The following is a 16,327-nucleotide window of genomic DNA, read 5'->3' as shown; positions in this document are numbered from 1 at the left end:
CCTAGCTTGTAAGCAGCCTGGTCCCGTTTGGTGGACATTTAAGTGGTGCAACACAAGAGTGAATTACCGGTTCAATTACTTAACTAACACTACATCACGTTATTTTGCAAAAGATAAACTGGAGTCGACAGAATCCAAACAAACGTTATACCGTTTCAATCATTTGCTAGCACGGTTAGCTCATGCTAGCATTCGTTCAGGTGTCCTTCGAAAACTAACGAGATCAACCAAGGCTCGATCTACTTACTCTCAGGCATCTTTGCTGGCTCACTTCACTTCAAGTCCCTCTGGAAATTCTGACGATATTTTAAAAGTGTGTTATTTAATAGGTATGTTGTAAACGAGCTGTTAGCAGCTCAGCTTTTACACCAGACGTCTGCGCCACACACATCCACCAATAATCCACATTGCGCATGCGTAGGACAACCATCTTGGAAAACAATTGTACGGTAAGCCATTGGCGACAAAACAGATGACAACTTTGCGTTGTTGTCACTTCAGTCGTTCAACTACAACAACCTACGGTGTTTTGTGCTCTCTTTCTGCTACGTTCTCCTTGCGCCATGAGGCGTTCAGACACACTGGTGATTGTAACCATTAGGGGCGAATACGTGCACCCCAGTTTGGGAACGTTTATACTGATGATGTAGAAACTTCACCTCCTGTGCCACAAAAGGTGTAAGTAAAAATTACATTTGTCTACAGGAAGAAGGGGGGCCGCGTAATATACACTGACATAAAAATGTGTTGTTTAAGTCTTCAGTCTAATTGAGTGTGTACATTTCGGTGCAGGCGCGCGCTCAATCAGCGAAATACACTCGCTGTGGGTCACGCGCCTGAACCAAGATGGCCGCCGAGGATCTTCCGTCTGAGTTTGACGTCGTCATTCTGGGAACAGGTAAACTCGCTAAATAGGCTTTGTTATGGTACTGTGTGTCTAGTACAAAGTGCTTAACGTTGCCTTATTCAAAACAGCTATTTTGTTTGCAAATATCTCCTAGCTGACCGACACACACTACAGTTAGCTTGAGGCTAGCATCCGGTTCATTTCAAAGGACGGTGGCTAGCAAACGTCTTGCGAATAGATGGAGCTTCCGTTCTAGCGTTTTGTCACTATGCTAACACTAAAATGTCCTCTGTGATGTCATTGTTTTCAGTGTCTATATACCACACGTTGTTGTAAAACGCTATTTTGTCCGTAGTTACCACTAGTATGTGGGTTTGTGGTCTGATTGGTGATTCATGATTGACAGGTCTTACCGAGTCAGTGGTGGCGGCAGCCTGTTCTCGGGTGGGACAAAGAGTTCTTCACCTGGACACGTGAGTGGACCGTCCCGTGCCTGCATAGTCGCACACACCGGGGGCATTGAGGACATCATGTATGTTTGCAGGAGAAGTTACTACGCCGCCAAGTGGGCCAGCTTCACTTTCAACACATTGCTGACTTGGATCGAACGACATCAGGCGAGTCCTTCCTGCATCCTCATCGCTTGCTCGCCGCTTTTGCTGCAGAGACGAGAAGCTAACCCTATAATCTTTGCTATACCTGCACACGCTCAGGAGCAGTCTCAGGGTGATGAGGTCCAGGATCAGGATTGGTCCAGTCTCTTGGAGGAAGGGGAGGAGCCAATCTGTGTGTCAAAGACAGACTCCGCCTCTATCACAAACCTGCAAGTGTTCTGTTATACCAGGTATTTTTTTTCACCGGACCGTTTCTCCATGATGAACAACTGTTACCAAGGTGAGACTTTTTCCCCCAGTGAGGACCATGAAGTTGATGACCGAGAGAAGAATATAGAAGAAGGATCATGTGCAGAGGCGGAGCCAAAGGAGACAGAGCAGCAAACAGAAGAAGTGGAGGTGATGTACTGTGTGTGTCTGCCAACCCTTCATGGGTCACATGACACACGTTTCATCCAATCATAGGCTGTCCACACAGAAAAGGAGTCAGGTCTGCCACGCCCCCAGGATGCTGCCAGCCAATCAGAGCCAAACAAAAAGATCACCTTGGACTGCCTGGTGAAAGAAGGACGGAGGTTCAACATTGACCTGGTCTCCAAGGTAACCACAAAGGTGATTGCGTCATCCAACTAGCTTGAATGCTCCATGTTGCATTTCCTTTAGCTGATGTACGCCCGAGGCTCATTGGTCGACCTCCTCATCAAGTCAAACGTCAGTCGCTATGCAGAGTTCAAAAATATCACCAGGATCCTCACCTATCGCCATGGCAACGTGGAACAGGTACGTGCCGTTGTACATCCACGTGTGGCGTCATGTGACAGGCGTGTGGTCGTCAGGTGCCGTGCAGCCGGGCCGACGTATTTGCCAGTCGTCAGCTATCGGTGGTTGAAAAGAGGAAGCTGATGCGTTTCCTGACTTCCTGTATGGAGGACGCGGAGGAGCATGAGGGTGAGAAGACGCCACCTGATGACATCATCATCTTCGGACATGTGGTCTCACAAGGCTTCTTTCAGCTACCAGCGCCCGGACATATTTGGAGTTCCTCCGTGACCAGCAGCTCAGCGACAACCTGCGACACTTCCTGCTCCATTCCATCGCCATGGTAACTGAGGACACGCCCACCAGAGTCGGCCTGGCCTCCACACGCCACTTCCTTCGTTGCCTAGGTCGCTATGGTAACACACCCTTCCTGTTCCCGGTGTATGGCCTCGGGGAGATCCCGCAGTGTTTTTGTCGGTAAGACGAGCGTTGGCAAACTCGGTGAAGCTTGAGAGGGCGGGGCCACAACATGATGCTTCTTGCAGGATGTGCGCCGTGTTTGGGGGTGTCTACTGCCTGAGACATCCTGTCAGCTGCCTTCTGCTCGACAAGACCACCAACAGGTGGCCACACCTCCTCCTCCTCCATCGCTACCGCCGTCCTCAGTCTGACTGTGGCTCCTCCCCCTTTCTCTCAGATGCAAAGCAGTGATTGACAGTCGTGGGCAGCGGATCACTGGCAGCCATTTTGTGCTTGAGGACAGCTACTTATCCCCAGACTTTAGGGAGATGGCCACACCCACCAGGTTTGACCACACCTACTACATTGAATCAGTGGCGCATTAATGAGGGGGTGTGTCCACCTTCTTTCCTTCAGGTTGATCTCCAGAGCTGTGCTGATTACAGACGGCTCTATTCTGCCCGGCGACTCAGAGCAGCAGGTTAGTTGCATGACGCGGTGCACGCTCACGCACAATAAAGACAAGCGTTTTCATTTTTGCTCAAGCAGGTCTCCCTGGTAACGGTCCCTCCCGTGGAGGCGGGGCATCCCTCTGTGAGGATGGTGGAGCTTTGCCCATCCACCATGACGTGCATGCCAGGAACATGTGAGATCATCATCTTGATCACTTTGTGGACAAGGAAAGGAAACATGGCCGCTACTGTCTTGTCTCCTCAGATTTGGTTCATCTCACTTGTCAATCACTTGGCTCCGCCTATGAGGATTTGTATCCTGTAGTTAACAGGATGTTCCGCACACCAGAGTCACATGACCAAGGTAGAGGCTTTTCACCATAAGAGGGGAGCAGGAGCAATTGAGAATATTTTTGCATGATGTGTCCACAGCGGAACGGCCGTCTGTTCTCTGGTGTCTCTACTTCAACATGGAGGATGGCTCCAGCGTGGAGCTCCAAGGTCGGCAGGTGCCCTCTAATGTGTACCTGTGTTCAGGACCAGATGGTGCTCTGGGTCACGAGCATGCCATCAGACAGGTGAGATGCCACTTTTGATGCTGACGGCAGCAGCACACTGATGACATGTTCATCTCTCCTCAGGCCGAGTTCATCTTCCACAAAATCGTTCCAGAGGAAGACTTCTGTCCGCCTGCTCCAAACCCTGAAGACATCATCTATGATGGCGACAACACCAACCCTGACCAGGAGGGGGAGGGAGAGGTGCAGAATCTTCATGAAGAGTAAAAAAAAAAGTATGAACCCTCCTCCGGTGCATTATGAGTTAAATTGCCCTAATTTGAAGTTGATTCCAATCAATAAAAGCATCATGCCAGATAACACCAAGAGGCGTATACTCTAACATTGCAGCAGGTACAGCCGCTTCTTTCTTCGTCTTTCTCATCGTTGACCAAGCTGACACTTTAAATGACAGCTTCAGATTCACGCAACCTTCAAATATAGTGCACTTGAACACATCAGCACGCTGTACTGAAAGATGTCAGACTTCCTGAATCACACGGTTTTGGCGCTTGTCATTCTGCAACGATGCCATCACCTTGCATATTGATGAACCTCAACCACTAGCATTGAACAATGGGGGCTTAAGTGTTTGACTCTTTAATGCCCCCAATGTTGCTTTCAATGCTGTCATAGAAACGGGTAACCAGCACCGAACAGAAGGAACCAACCTGACAACCCTCCTAGTGCAGTACTAGGAGTACTACTGGAATACTGGTCTGACAAAGTCCGCCGCACCAAGCAGGAAGTGGAAACATTTAACACCTTTATTGCTGTTAACATGGCCATGTTTACAGTCGACGACCACGGCGTCCACCCTTTCTCCGGGTGGAGTCTGACGGGATGGGAGTCACGTCCTCTGAAACAAGAGGTCAAAAGGGGTCATTTAAGTTGGTGTGTGGGGGTGTGTGTGCGTCTCACCGATGCGTCCAATCTTCATTCCGGACCTGGCGAGTGCCCTAAGGGCAGATTGTGCTCCTGGCCCGGGTGTCTTGGTGCTGAAACAGTTTCACATAATCATCATTGGGTTCATGCAAGTAGACACTAAACCACCCTGACGTGTACTGGACATTGGTAAACACCCTTACCTAAACCACCCTGCCGTGTACTGGACATTGGTAAACACCCTTACCTAAACCACCCTGCCATATACTGGACATTGGTAAACACCCTTACCTAAACCACCCTGCCATATACTGGACATAGGTAAACACCCTTACCTAAACCACCCTGCCATATACTGGACATAGGTAAACACCCTTACCAATACCACCCTGCCATATACTGGACATAGGTAAACACCCTTACCAATACCACCCTGCCATATACTGGACATAGGTAAACACCCTTACCAATACCACCCTGCCATATACTGGACATAGGTAAACACCCTTACCAATACCACCCTGCCATATACTGGACATAGGTAAACACCCTTACCAATACCACCCTGCCATATACTGGACATAGGTAAACACCTTTACCAATACCACCCTGCCATATACTGGACATAGGTAAACACCTTTACCAATACCACCCTGCCATATACTGGACATAGGTAAACACCCTTACCAATACCACCCTGCCATATACTGGACATAGGTAAACACCTTTACCAATACCACCCTGCCATATACTGGACATAGGTAAACACCTTTACCAATACCACCCTGCCATATACTGGACATAGGTAAACACCCTTACCAATACCACCCTGCCATATACTGGACATAGGTAAACACCTTTACCAATACCACCCTGCCATATACTGGACATAGGTAAACACCCTTACCCAAACACATGGAGCCATAATACTGTGCTGTCATGCAGCCTGAAGGGAAGCTATCTACAGCCAACTGCTGCACAGTGGGATGTCCTGACTCACCGGTTCCCTCCGGTGGCTCTAAGCTTGATGTGCAGCGCAGTGATGCCGAGCTCTTTACAGCGCTGAGCGACGTCTTGTGCCGCCAACATGGCGGCGTAAGGGGAGGACTCGTCTCTGTCGGCCTTCACCTTCATGCCGCCGGTCACACGACAGATGGTCTCCCTGGAAACGACGCACAGATGCTTCCTGTTATATCATCACTTAAAGCCAGTAGGACAGCCTCGCCTGGCATCTTGGTTGCTTAGCAACCAGCCCCCATGACTTACTTCCCAGAGAGGTCGGTGACATGCACAAAGGTGTCGTTGAAAGAAGCGAAGATGTGGCACACGCCAAAGACGTTCTCTCCTTCGGCCACCTGAGGACCCAAACTGATCACCTGCTCCTCCTTCTTCTCCTTCCCTTTGCGAGGCGCCATTGTCAGCTGTCAGCACACAAAACAGGAAACGGCTCTCATTCAGCCCACACCAACTTCCTCCGCCAATGTGGTTAAGAGATGACACCAGTCATTCCCAACCACTGTGTGATTGGCAGCTGTGCCGTGGGAATTCATTCCTTCTAAAAAGTATTGTTACAATGCGTTTGTTTATCTGCATATGATGCCACATACATGCTAATGCTAACAAATGCACTGTACGGTTATCCTCACTAGGGTCTGGGTATGCTGGAGCCTATCCCAGCGGTCTTGGGGGGGGGCACCCTGGACCACCCTTGGACTGGTGGCCAGCCAATACCAGGGCACATATAGACAAACAATTATTCCCACCCACATTCATACCTATGGACAATTTGGGGGGGGCGCAATGAAGCTAGCATGTTTTTGTACCCGGAGAAGAGCCACTCATGGTGGAACATGCAACTCCACACAGATGGCCAACGGAGATTCCAACCCAGGTCTTCCCATATCCTGACTGTGTGGCCTACATGCTAACCGCTGGTCCATCGCATTACGTCCGACATGCTAACTGAGAACTCTGCTTGCTAATGCTAACACGTTAGCACCCATCGACAAGGAGATTCAATTTATCCCTAATTGATTATTTTTCACTTCCCTTCGCCGCCACACTTTATTCTCCACATATTTAATCTTCGACGAGTGAATATAGAAGTGAATTGTGATAGCAGTTGGCAACAACGGCGACGTCCCCAAAAAGCTTCAAATTGAAGGTGACGGAACTGCGCAGCCACATAATTTAAACACAAAAAACAACTAAATGAGTCAAAACACTCACACAAGCTAAAGTAAAGTTCGGATGATCTTGCGAAAAGAAGATTTTTGATGATAGACTCCCAGGCCAAACTCACCTCAGTGCGTCGCTTAGCGGGTTCCAACTAGAAAAGAAAGACGCTTCCGCTTCCGGGGTTAAAGTTGAAGCGCGTCAGCCCTGGGAGTGACTGCTGCTCCCTGGTGGTGGGGGACTTCTTATATTAGAAGCGAGGTAAGAAATAAGCCATTAGAAAGTAGGAAGGGATAACGGTCACATGACACTAAGCGGGTGTGTGTTTAATAGACCGGGATTATCATCTGCATTTATAACTATCCACAGTATTTACATGGGGGGGGGTCTGCAGCGATGGTCCCTGCTCACCTCTTGGCCCTTTACCGGGACAGGTCGCATACGGAGGGAAGGTCTGCTCCCGTCCTGTTTGGCTGCAGATCCAAAGGTGATGCTGTTGGGAGAACCGGATCAGCAGCTCCTGGGAGAGGTCGAACTTCCTGACGTTCGATCTCTCTCTCCGGGGAGATTGTGGTTCCCAGAAACCCGAAGATGCCCACACGAGACAATGTGCTGTTGAGGATTATGTGGGTGTGGGAGGTTTTTGGGAGGAAATTTCACTGCGGTGTTCTGTGCGATGACAAAAAAGGAAGTGTAAATATGAGGATTAATTTCATGGCGCACCAAGGTCCAGCCAATCATTGTTAGTATGCAAATGAGCCAACACGCGACGGACTTTGTGGAACCAGAGAAAGTGACCCTTTTAGTGGAGTGATGCATTGAAACATGTTGCCGCATACAGACAGTCCTAAAGACCAGAGTTGTACATTTTCATATGGGAGCTGGGATAGGCTCCAGCATCCCTTACAAAGCTTATTTAGTCATCCGCCGTCTCTCTGACTGCCGCTCAGTTGACTTCCTGTCTTTCACGTCTTTTCACTCCTAACAAGTGGAAAAGAAGAGCTGAACACGAGCACGGCTTTCATCAACTTTTATTTAACACTGGAGCACATAGCACGCACGCGCTCTCTCACGCACACACACACACACACACACACACACACTTCCTGTTACACGGCGAGCATGCTGCCGCTGACACATCAAAACATTGAGTTTCGTTTTACAGTTTTTTTGTGGAACCGCTTCACCTGAGACGTGGGTGTTAGCACGTTTAGCATCCTTGGTGGAACACAAGTGCTGCACGTTAGCATCTTAGCTTGGAGGCACGGCAACAGCTGCTAACAGCACTAAAGCAAAATAATAAGAATAAAAAAGTGCTTCCTGCCCTGCCGCATGACGTGTGGTGACGTCATCAGGATCCAAGCAGGAAGTTCCAGACGTAAAGTCGCAATGAGCACGTCACCAGAGAAGATTTCACTTTCACTTTCAAGCGTTAGCAAACAAATAGTGGTAAATATTAGCAGGGACTATGTTGAGTCAACAACATTTCACAAACAGACTGACCTTTGACCCTTCCAAATTGAAACAAGCCAACAAGTGCTGAGCCAAAAGTCACATGATTCCAAACAGGAAGTAGATAAGAAGGGTAAAGCATGCACTAAAAAGCAGAAGTCCAGCATCCGAGATGCCGATTAAAGCTCCTAAATCAAACCAGGTTACACCCCCCCACCGCCACCTCCATAACACCAGCTTCATTGATGCTCTGCTTAGAATTATTACTACATGAAAGGTTGAAAGGTCACGTTGAGGGGTTCAGGGGCGGGGCTAAGGGCAGGCGTGTATGGAAGCTCGCAGGTCAGAGAGGAAGCTTGTGGACGAGCAAAAACAATCAATGAACAATTAGCGACTCTTTCCCAGCGCCCCCTGCTGGCTGAAGACTGACATCACTTTGTGGACATTGACACTGCATTGTTTGCATGCTATGCTAACACGTCTCTTGGTGCTAAGCTAAGCTAAAGCCCTCAGCCACAGGGGGCGCTGTCACGCTGTCCACTTCTTTAGCGTCAATCACTACAGCAAATAAGAAACAAGCAAGACCACGCCCTCCCCATTTGGTCACACCCTCCGCCCCTCCCTTTCTCACAAATTCTCCAACCGTTGCCGTCAGATGCTCGCCTGCTGTCAATCAATCAGTCGTCAAGGCGATGGTGACCCCCAGAGGACCGTCCACACAGGAAGTCAGCTGGATGGACGCAAAGACCAGACGTCAGCAACAATCTCATCAGCAGACATGATAGAACCTCATAACATCTCATCTTGAAAAGACGGATCCACCTGACCACGAGACCAGCATGTGATGCCAGATATGAGACACGAGACACAAAGACCACATCAGGACGTGACAGCGCTGAGAAAAGGTGTTGGCCCTTCCTGATGTCTTCTTCTGCATGTTTGTCCCACTTCAATGTTTGAGATGATGAAAGAAATGTCAATATTAGTCCATGACAACTCAAGTCAACACTTGATGAAACAATCCAAAGCTCCATGGCCCTGTGGGAAAACGTCATTGGCCTGAAGCTAAGAAGGGCTTGGGCCACCCTTAGCAGCAACACGTGCAATCCAGCCTTTGGGATCTCTTTGTTGTTGGAGGCTTTTCCAGCATCGAGGCCTTTTGAAGGTCCTGCCACAGCATCTCAAGAGGATTCGGCTCAGGACAAAGTCTTCATTTTGGTCTGGGATCATGGTCCCGCTGCAGAAGCCAGGTTGCTTTCAGCTTGAGCTCACCCACAGATGGCCCCCCATTCATGCTTCCATTGATCACAGCAGACCATCACACTACCACCACCGTCTTTGAGTCTTCTTTTCCTCAAATGGGACACACACCTTCCAAAAAGTTCCACCAGAGTATTTTCCCAAAGGTCTTGGGGATCATCAAGATGTTCTACCAGCCTTAATCTTCTTTTTCTTCAGCACTGCTTTTGGTCTAGGAACTGCTTTTGGCTTACGGTGGAGTCATGAACACTGACCTGGACCCAGGCCGGTGAGGCCTGCCGGCCTTTTGTGACCTCTCGGGTGAGCCATTTAGGTCCCGGGAATGTTCACCCCTGGTCCATGTTTTGGCCATTTGTGGATAATGGCTCTCACTGTGGCTGGCTGGAGTCCCAAAGCTTTAGAAATGGCTTTCAAACCTTTCCCACACTGACAGATCAGGAAGGGGCCAACACTTTTTCATGATAAAGACAAGCAAAGATAAAGCCATGGTAAAAGATAAGAGAAGATCAAGGCGTGATTGAGACAATGTGGACCATGTGACCTGTCCGCCATCTTGCTAGCATGCTAATACTAAAGCTAAAGTCTCATACTTGCTGAGTGTGGAGGCAGAGCCTGAACGGTGGAAGTGGACAATCTGCCACTTCCCGTCGCGGCGATGCCAAACTCGAGTCTCCTCCGATTGGACGGTCCGTGGCGTCCCGTTTGCATCGATGTACTGCGTGACGCGGATGTAAGCGATGCACGCCGCCTCGTCCCCCACCAGGTGGATGTGAGGGTTCAAGATGGTCGTGTGCACCGGTTTGCTGTTCTTGGACCACACTGACGCACATGCGCACATACGCACACGCACATACACATACACGCACACACACACGCACACGCACACACACAGTCAGCTGAACCCAGGTGGACGCAGCACCGAGCCGGCAGGAACAGTAAGGTGCTCACAGTTTTCAAAGTAAAAGCGATGGAAGTCCAATCCTTCCACCAGGTTCCCCAAAGCCTCGGGTTCAAATGCCGTCACGGCCGGGTCGCACATTTTTCTGAGGAGGAAGGACGCACAGGAAACAGCTGAAGCACTTCCTCTGGTGCTTCCTTTTACAATAAAAGTCTGCATTTACGTGTAGCTCTCAAAGTCGCCGTTACTGATGGCCTCGATTAGCATCTCAGTCACTTTGATGATGTCCTGCTTCCTCACTGAAACACACACACACACACACACATACACAGCAAATGTCGTCAAAGATGTCGTCCTTTGCATGCATGTGCGTGTGCGTGTGCGTGTACCTCGAGTGTCCTCATCCTCAATGGTGGTGTTGGTGCTCTCTGATGACTCCTACATGAGTGGAGGAAGTTGCAGGTCAAATAAGGAAATGTCTTTACTGTAAGCTCCGCCCCCCTGATGCCAAATAATCAAGTGGTCACCTTGACACCGTCCGCCTTCTTGTTGCTACCACTCTTTCCTCCTGGAGCAGAACCACAACACACACACACACACACACACACACACACACACACAGGCACATGCATGACACACGACCCAGTCAGGAGTTAAAAGTCCAGATATTGTCCACTGAATGTGTTCATGCTGGGGACAAACGCCACTTCAACTTGAGACGAGTGGACAGTGCAAACATTAGGAAGGTCCATACACAGGCCATGGCCAAGACCAGAACCACAACCGGGACACGGACCCGGGCCTGAGTTTGTGAGCAGTAGAGGTGGGGGAGAAAGTGTTTGTTTTTAAAATCTAAAACCTGTAGCATAAACATGATGCTATCTAGCAGCCGTTACTGTAGCATAAACGTGATGCTAGCTAGCATCCGTTACTGTAGCATAAACGTGATGCTAGCTAGCATCCGTTACTGTAGCATAAACGTGATGCTAGCTAGCAGCCGTTACTGTAGCATAAACGTGATGCTATCTAGCAGCCGTTACTGTAGCATAAACGTGATGCTATCTAGCAGCCGTTACTGTAGCATAAACGTGATGCTATCTAGCAGCCGTTACTGTAGCATAAACGTGATGCTATCTAGCAGCCGTTACTGTAGCATAAACGTGATGCTATCTAGCATCCGTTACTGTAGCATAAACGTGATGCTATCTAGCATCCGTTACTGTAGCATAAACGTGATGCTATCTAGCATCCGTTACTGTAGCATAAACGTGATGCTATCTAGCATCCGTTACTGTAGCATAAACGTGATGCTATCTAGCAGCCGTTACTGTAGCATAAACGTGATGCTATCTAGCATCCGTTACTGTAGCATAAACGTGATGCTATCTAGCATCTACTCCACCCGTGGCATCTACACGACTGGAGTCTACTCCACCCGTGGCATCTACACGACTGGAGTCTACTCCACCCGTGGCATCTACACGACTGGAGTCTACTCCACCCGTGGCATCTACACGACTGGAGTCTACGCGACTGGAGAGCAGCTTGAATGAACAGCACTACTAATGTGCGCACACAGGAAGTGAAAGGCGAAGGTAGGAGTGAATGGATGACAGTTAAACGCCTGTGAAGATGTCAAGGTGTCGTTACGTTTAGGGCACATCCATAACCTTTGACCTGACTGACCTGAGAAATTCCTGGTGGCCAACATGGTGGTCAAGATGGCTCCCTGAAAGGGGGGGAGGAGGAGGGGGGAGACCAAGACGTCAGCCAATCACACTCGACAGCAGAAGGAGGAGCAGAAAGCCACACCCATTGGTTCCTTGACCCCGCCCACCTTGAGTTTGCGCCGGGCGTTGAACTTCTTCAGACACTCCACCGTCTCCTGTCTATGCATGCAGGACGCCACCGTGGAGCGGTGCTGAGGAGGAAACGGCAGCCAATCAAATGAGAGCAGGAGAAAAGCAGGTCAAAGGTCAGCATGCTCACAGAGATCCAGGGGTGTTTGAGCGCCTCCGCCGCTGAGATGCGCTTGGCCGGGTTGATGGTGAGCATCTTGTTGATGAGATCCTTGGCCTCTGGAGTCACCGTGTCCCACTCGGGCGACGGGAACTGTGGGCGGGGTCAAGCAGACGCTCAGCATCATGGGCCGGCGTGTGTGAGGTCAAAGAGTCACGTGACCTACATCGTACGCTCCCGCTTTGATCTGCTGGTACAGACGATGCTGATCTTCATCCCAAAATGGAGGATACCCCACCAACAGGATGTAGAGGATCACACCTGAGGACACAAGGGACACGCCTGAGGATCACACCTGGGGGCCGCACCCAGGGGCCACACCCGGGGGTCACACCTGAGGACAAACCTGAGGACATCAAAGTCAAACTTGAGGACACGAGACAAACCTGAGATGACAGGACATGTCCCAGAAGACAAATCCTACTTTAGGCGACAATACACACCAGAGGACACAAGACACACCTGAGGAGAGGAAACAAGGAGACAAGTGGAGGAGGAGAGGTGATGAGTAGCGAGAGCACATAGACACATGGAAGAAGGAGAGGAGGCAAGGTGGTAAAACAAGGAGATGAGTGAAGGAGATAGGACTCTGACCACAGGCCCACAGGTCCACGGCTTTTCCGTACGGGTCCTTCCTCAGAACCTCAGGAGAAAGATAGCCAGGAGTCCCCGCGAAGCCTGCAAAGACACAGCAGTTGCCTTAGCAACGGACTTGCTCGCTGGTCGTCATGGTGACACAGATGAAGTGGATGTGGACCGATGAGGTCATCGTACCAAACCACGCCTGCTGCTCGCCCTCCACCTCGATGGCCAGACCGAAGTCGGCAAGTTTGACCGCCGCCCCTTTGGACTTGGAGGCCAGCAGCAGGTTCTCTGGCTGGAAGGAGACAAGGCCACACATGCTAACTACATCAGGACGGCCTCAGGGTGGGACGGATATGAAGGACGCCAACCTTGAGGTCTCGGTGGACCACCCCCATCTGGTGACAGTGAAGCACGGCCTCCAGAATTTGTTGGATACAATGACTGCGGGTGGGTGGGACACAGGTCAAAGGTCATGTTCAGCATCAGTTCCATGCACACAGAAGCCGCATCCGGCTGCCATACGTCAATGTCCCCGCCATATTGGATGGGCGGCATGGCTGCGGGTTCGATCCTCCGTCCTCCCGTCACCATGCCACCATGCGGAAGGGTCCTCGGGCGAGATGCCGGGTGGTAGCTAACTGCGCTTTGACTGCCTCGGAGGTGGGAAAGTGCTGGAGAAGGTCAAGGACCATTCACAGCGTTCACTTTCATAAAGTGCCGCTCTACAAAGAAGGTGGAGTTGATGCCTCTGGTTTGGACATTCCCACACGCACGGACATACGTGGGAAACCAAACATGATTGGCTCTGGTGCCTAACTGTTTCCGGAGGAATTAACTTCCTTTCCTTTGTAGAAAGTAAGTTTGTATATTTGTATCCATCACAGGGCAGCCTGATCCATCCAATATGGCGGTGAGATTGAAGGAGGGCCCACGCTGGATGCGGCGTCTAGGTCTACGTGCGGCGCTGCCACCTGGTGTTCACTCACCTAGCATCAGCTTCGCTGTAATACTCTCTGGCTACAATGTCCTCGAACAATTCCCCACCTGTCACCCTGCACACAAAACAACAGAGGTGCGTCTTCATCTGACTGGGACGGAGTTGTTGGTACTTCATCGCTATATCAGCGTCTAGTGTCCATGTTTTGTTTGGAGGTTGGTCATGTGATCTGACCGGCCAAATAGCCGCTCAGCATGTCATGTGACGTCCCGTCACACTCACAAGTCAAAGATGAGGTAATGGTGAGCCTCCTCGGAGATGCTGTCATGGAGCCTCACTGCAACACAAGCACGAGCAGGAAGTTAGAAGGACTGGATGGTCAGCATGACCTCGGGTGCACTCACGCTGCCAATCAGGGGCTCTGTGTGGAGGAGTGTCCAATCACAGCTCTGTGTGGGTGGGTGATGCTCCACAGATACTGAGGAGGGTTACATAACTGTGTGTTGCCAGGCAACAACAGCATCTTTAGGTGAAAGCGTCAAAAAGCTCTCTCGCTCTCTCTCTCTCTCTCTCTCTCTCTCTCTCGCTCACACACACACACACACACACACACCTGTGTTAAAGCTCTCAACAATGATTTTTTCTACACTCCTACACACTGCAGCAATCCTGTGTGTGTGTGTGTGTGTGTGTGTGGGCAGCAGGAGGCCTATTACACAATAAATGCAACATGTTGACGCGTTCAAAGCCATCTACCAATCAGGTGTGAGTAGGCCCAGTTTAAGGTGCTTCTCGAAAGGAAAGAGCAGTTAAGAGTGAGGCTTGTCTACACTGTCAGCTTGGCATGAATTATCCATGTTGCCGTTAGCCGCGTCTCCATAATTCATGCCCCTCATCCATTTTTCATCCGAGCCGTCACAAAGGAACTCACCGATGTTCGGGTGCTTCAGTAAACGACAGATTCGAGCTTCGCGGTCCAACTTTTGGTGATCTGATGAGAAAAAAAGGGCAGCGGTTAGCTCACGTCTGCCCCCTGGTGTCACATCATTAGCACTGCATGTCCATCAACGCCCGCACGGGATGACACTCATTCCTATCAGTAATATGTCATCATCGATACAAAGCTGTCTAAACTATGCCTACACGTCACTTCCTGTCCTGTCCTACTCGATACACACACACTCCCCTGAACTCAGCACAGATGCTGGACTTTCCCGGCCACCGGAAGTGGTCACGTCTCACCTCGAGCAGAGAGTTTCTTGGTGTTGATGATCTTGGCGGCGTACTCCTGACCTGACAGGACTTTGACGCAGCGGCGCACCACAGAGAAGGCGCCCCTAAACACACACACACACACACACACACCAGCAGCTTCACGTCATCAAAACATCACGGGCATGGACGATCAATAAACTGATTGGGAGGATGACCACGGTGGAGGGTCTTGAGAAAGTTTCATCGACAACATTTGTCCTTCTTTTCCAGCATACACCCACACGCGTTATGTAAGAGACCTGTGTGAGGGTGGTGAGTGGGATGGGGTCAGCAAGGTGTTACACTCGTCATTCCATCCTTCCATCTCTACATCTACAATACAAACATTTGCATTTTACCACATTCACGCAACTCGTACCCGCATGGCATACGCATGTTGTACACGGTAGTCATGTACACAGTATACACATATATGCAGTATTCACTTATATGTGCTATGTCATAGTACATCTACAGTTAGTACACAAACAGGTGTGTGTGTGTGTGTGTGTGTGTGTGTGCGCGCGCGCGCACGTGCAACTGAGCGCAACCAAAATTCCACCGATCAATACCGACTCATCAATAGATTTGAGGAGATACCATCAACGGCACTTACTTCCCCAGCTCCTCATATAGTTGGTACTCCTCAGTGAAACGAGTGCAGATGACCGTTGCCATGGCGACCCAGCGGGAGAGAGTCCGTGTCAGTCCTCCTCAGAGGTGATGCTGATGGTGATGATGATGAAGGCTGGACTGGTGAGAGATGGAGACACTTTGTTTCTGCAGGCGCAGATGAAGAAGATGGAGGGATGAAGAGCGGCTCCTTCCCCAGTTGAGCTCCCCGCCCACTCGCCCCTCGGCCAATCACAGGCTGGGACACACATGCAGGGTCGCCATAGCAACTGCATCTTTCACTTTGGCCTGCCAAACGGTAAGCATCTTGTCAATAAAAGTCAGGGAAATGTTGTCACACGTCTTTGCAACACCCCCGCGTGAGCCCGCCCACCTGGACCCTTCCTCTCCCCCTTTCCTCAACGAGCGCAGAACCAGCATCTCTGCTTTGAATCCACTTGGACGCCAAGGTCACGTGGTTGTCCAGCATCGCGAAGGTTTTGCTTTGCTGCCTCCTGCTGGTCTTATGACGTCACTGCAGGCACCAATGACAAGACGTGTG

At 50.2% G+C, this 16,327-nt stretch overlaps 4 protein-coding genes across 6 annotated transcripts in view; 1 reads left to right on the top strand and 3 right to left on the bottom strand.

Moving 5' to 3' along the window:
- Window positions 1-418, bottom strand: part of ik (IK cytokine) — a 6,580-nt gene extending 6,162 nt beyond the window's left edge. The window contains exon 1 of the mRNA XM_058086617.2: window positions 248-418. Within this exon, the coding sequence (XP_057942600.2) occupies window positions 248-257 (10 nt within the window). The 5' untranslated portion in view covers window positions 258-418. The remainder of the gene's footprint in view (window positions 1-247) is intronic.
- Window positions 419-482: 64 nt separating this feature from the next.
- Window positions 483-4,037, top strand: chm (CHM Rab escort protein). 2 transcript variants are annotated; one of them, XM_058086616.2, is made up of 17 exons: window positions 483-678; window positions 793-898; window positions 1,254-1,320; window positions 1,392-1,464; window positions 1,561-1,691; window positions 1,761-1,860; window positions 1,927-2,061; window positions 2,125-2,241; window positions 2,298-2,409; window positions 2,475-2,697; window positions 2,766-2,843; window positions 2,918-3,025; window positions 3,097-3,160; window positions 3,229-3,325; window positions 3,397-3,495; window positions 3,564-3,709; window positions 3,773-4,037. In XM_058086616.2, the coding sequence occupies exons 2-17, from the start codon at window positions 847-849 to the stop codon at window positions 3,914-3,916; spliced, it is 1,746 nt and encodes a 581-aa protein (XP_057942599.2). In that variant the 5' UTR covers window positions 483-678; window positions 793-846; the 3' UTR covers window positions 3,917-4,037. The 2 variants fall into 2 exon arrangements, with proteins under 2 accessions (XP_057942599.2, XP_057942598.2); XM_058086615.2 differs by having other exon boundaries at window positions 3,226-3,325.
- A 400-nt stretch (window positions 4,038-4,437) lies between these two features.
- Window positions 4,438-7,009, bottom strand: rps14 (ribosomal protein S14). Of its 2 annotated transcripts, none has more exons than XM_058086911.2 (5): window positions 6,876-7,009; window positions 5,840-5,994; window positions 5,574-5,735; window positions 4,610-4,686; window positions 4,438-4,547 (listed from the first exon to the last, which is right to left on the bottom strand). In XM_058086911.2, the coding sequence occupies exons 2-5, from the start codon at window positions 5,986-5,988 to the stop codon at window positions 4,480-4,482; spliced, it is 456 nt and encodes a 151-aa protein (XP_057942894.1). In that variant the 5' UTR covers window positions 5,989-5,994; window positions 6,876-7,009; the 3' UTR covers window positions 4,438-4,479. The 2 variants fall into 2 exon arrangements, with proteins under 2 accessions (XP_057942894.1, XP_057942895.1); XM_058086912.2 differs by lacking the exon at window positions 6,876-7,009 and adding an exon at window positions 6,803-6,870.
- A 754-nt stretch (window positions 7,010-7,763) lies between these two features.
- On the bottom strand, window positions 7,764-16,075 carry camk2a (calcium/calmodulin-dependent protein kinase II alpha). The gene is made up of 18 exons (XM_058086909.2): window positions 15,770-16,075; window positions 15,142-15,236; window positions 14,831-14,890; window positions 14,182-14,236; window positions 13,949-14,014; window positions 13,331-13,403; window positions 13,152-13,254; window positions 12,972-13,055; window positions 12,544-12,638; window positions 12,348-12,470; window positions 12,196-12,279; window positions 12,045-12,087; window positions 10,886-10,926; window positions 10,748-10,796; window positions 10,582-10,657; window positions 10,409-10,503; window positions 10,051-10,279; window positions 7,764-8,930 (listed from the first exon to the last, which is right to left on the bottom strand). Exons 1-18 carry the CDS (start codon window positions 15,829-15,831, stop codon window positions 8,927-8,929), a joined length of 1,437 nt encoding a protein of 478 aa, XP_057942892.1. The 5' UTR covers window positions 15,832-16,075; the 3' UTR covers window positions 7,764-8,926.
- Window positions 16,076-16,327: the final 252 nt, after the last annotated feature.

This window comes from Doryrhamphus excisus, linkage group LG21 (genome assembly GCF_037039965.1).
Source record: "Doryrhamphus excisus strain RoL-2023G ecotype Guam linkage group LG21, RoL_Dexc_Guam_v1.1, whole genome shotgun sequence".
NCBI classification, from domain to species: Eukaryota; Metazoa; Chordata; class Actinopteri; order Syngnathiformes; family Syngnathidae; genus Doryrhamphus; species Doryrhamphus excisus.
Note: the sequence above shows the minus strand (reverse complement) of the source record. Positions and strands in the feature narration are given on the sequence as shown.

Bases quoted from the DNA above. Each gene is read 5' to 3' on its own strand.
- camk2a (XM_058086909.2), bottom strand. From the start codon at position 15,831: ATGGCAACGGTCATCTGCACTCGTTTCACTGAGGAGTACCAACTATAT. The intron at 14,237-14,830 runs GTGAGTTCCTTT...CTTGTGTTGCAG, and splicing joins ACTGAAGCACCCGAACATCG to TGAGGCTCCATGACAGCATC. The intron at 13,404-13,948 runs GTGAGTGAACAC...ACCCACCCGCAG, and splicing joins TACAGCGAAGCTGATGCTAG to TCATTGTATCCAACAAATTC.
- chm (XM_058086615.2), top strand. From the start codon at position 847: ATGGCCGCCGAGGATCTTCCGTCTGAGTTTGACGTCGTCATTCTGGGA. The intron at 2,410-2,474 runs GTGAGAAGACGC...GGCTTCTTTCAG, and splicing joins GGACGCGGAGGAGCATGAGG to CTACCAGCGCCCGGACATAT. The intron at 2,844-2,917 runs GTGGCCACACCT...CCTTTCTCTCAG, and splicing joins CTCGACAAGACCACCAACAG to ATGCAAAGCAGTGATTGACA.
- rps14 (XM_058086911.2), bottom strand. From the start codon at position 5,988: ATGGCGCCTCGCAAAGGGAAGGAGAAGAAGGAGGAGCAGGTGATCAGT. The intron at 5,736-5,839 runs GTAAGTCATGGG...CGTCGTTTCCAG, and splicing joins GTCACCGACCTCTCTGGGAA to GGAGACCATCTGTCGTGTGA. The intron at 4,687-5,573 runs GTGAGTCAGGAC...AAACTGTTTCAG, and splicing joins AGAGCCACCGGAGGGAACCG to CACCAAGACACCCGGGCCAG.